Source organism: Plectropomus leopardus, unplaced genomic scaffold (genome assembly GCF_008729295.1).
Source record: "Plectropomus leopardus isolate mb unplaced genomic scaffold, YSFRI_Pleo_2.0 unplaced_scaffold5914, whole genome shotgun sequence".
In the NCBI taxonomy this organism is placed as follows: domain Eukaryota; kingdom Metazoa; phylum Chordata; class Actinopteri; order Perciformes; family Serranidae; genus Plectropomus; species Plectropomus leopardus.
The window spans coordinates 1-1,289 of record NW_024665009.1 but is presented as its reverse complement, the minus strand read 5'-3'; the positions used below and the strand labels follow the sequence as shown (position 1 = coordinate 1,289).

The 1,289-nt window shown below is 45.2% G+C and overlaps 1 protein-coding gene across 1 annotated transcript; it reads left to right on the top strand.

Annotated features, from left to right (window-relative positions):
- Nucleotides 1-316: 316 nt before the first annotated feature.
- Nucleotides 317-1,172, top strand: LOC121939765 (prolactin-like; the record flags this gene model as incomplete). Its single annotated transcript, XM_042482721.1, has 3 exons — nucleotides 317-533; nucleotides 667-774; nucleotides 982-1,172. Coding segments are annotated over 3 exons (516 nt in total), but the record flags the coding sequence as incomplete, so codon positions are not given.
- Nucleotides 1,173-1,289: the final 117 nt, after the last annotated feature.

Below are 1,289 nucleotides of genomic sequence, written 5' to 3'. Positions count from 1 at the left end.
GTGGTTAAATTAAGTTAATGCACACGAAACACTTTAAGAAAAGATCATATTTGGGCTTAAAATACTCGGTTTTGGGGTCAGAACCCATCAGGAAGCACAGCGATGTCGCTGCAAAAAACCACCCACTTTTTCAGGCATTATCTCTGAAAAACAGGTAACAAAAAAAAACACCCACTCAGCTGAAAATGCAGCAAAAAGGTGTCACAGCCTCCAGCCACTGAATTTTAGCTCTTATACGTCGTCACTTTAGAAACGCTGATCTGAAACGTAGGAAAAGTACAAATGTAACACTTTCAGGGTTTGCAGGAACATAAAGTGACAACATTTTCTTTCTGGCGACTGATTCAAAGACAGTGAAATATGATAAAGTCGTGCTGCTGGTGTCTGTGAACCAGGAAATCACTGTTCTGTGCTCTGCAGTGCTGTATCTGGCGGCGGCGTGCAGCGGCGTCCAAATCAGTGACCTGCTCGACCGAGCCTCTCAGCGCTCTGACAAACTGCACGCGCTCAGCTCAACTCTCACCCACGACCTGGTCTGTACCGATTCCCCTGAGTCTGAACGTAGCCCGTTATACTTCAATATAAGTCCCGTTTTCTCACATCGTGGTAATAAAATGCAACATAAGTCGCATGATAATATAATAATCACCTTCTGTCCCGCTGCAGGACTTTCACTTCCCTCCTATAGGTCGGATGATCATGCCCCGCCCCTCGATGTGCCACACCTCCTCTCTGCAGACGCCCAATGACAAGGAGCAGGCTCTGCAAGTATCAGTGAGTCACCGCGGCGCTTACTTCTTATTACGGAAGTCCTGAAAGGACATCTTTCTCGGTTGTTTTTTTTAGATGATAACATATTTCCGTGCAGACTTTTGCAGTTTAATATGACTGCCTTCTCTCAACATTTAGATCCCTCATCTCCCCGGATACGCCTCAGCGTACGGTTTCATCTCATTATTCTCTGTCTGACTTCCTCTCCAGGAGTCCGACCTGTTGTCATTGGCTCGCTCTCTGCTGCAAGCCTGGGCCGACCCCCTGGTGGTCCTGTCCACCTCCGCTAACAGCCTGCCCCACCCGGCCCAAAGCACCATATCCAACAAGATCCAGGAGCTGCAGCAGCACTCCAAGAGCCTCGAAGACGGCCTGGATATCCTGTCCGGGAAGGTGCGCAAGTGTGTGGACAAATTATTTTATTTTATTTTATTTTATTTTATTTTATTTTATTTCATTATTATTATTTAAATTCATTTTTATTTTTTGTTTTGTTTTATTTTTTCACCATAATTATC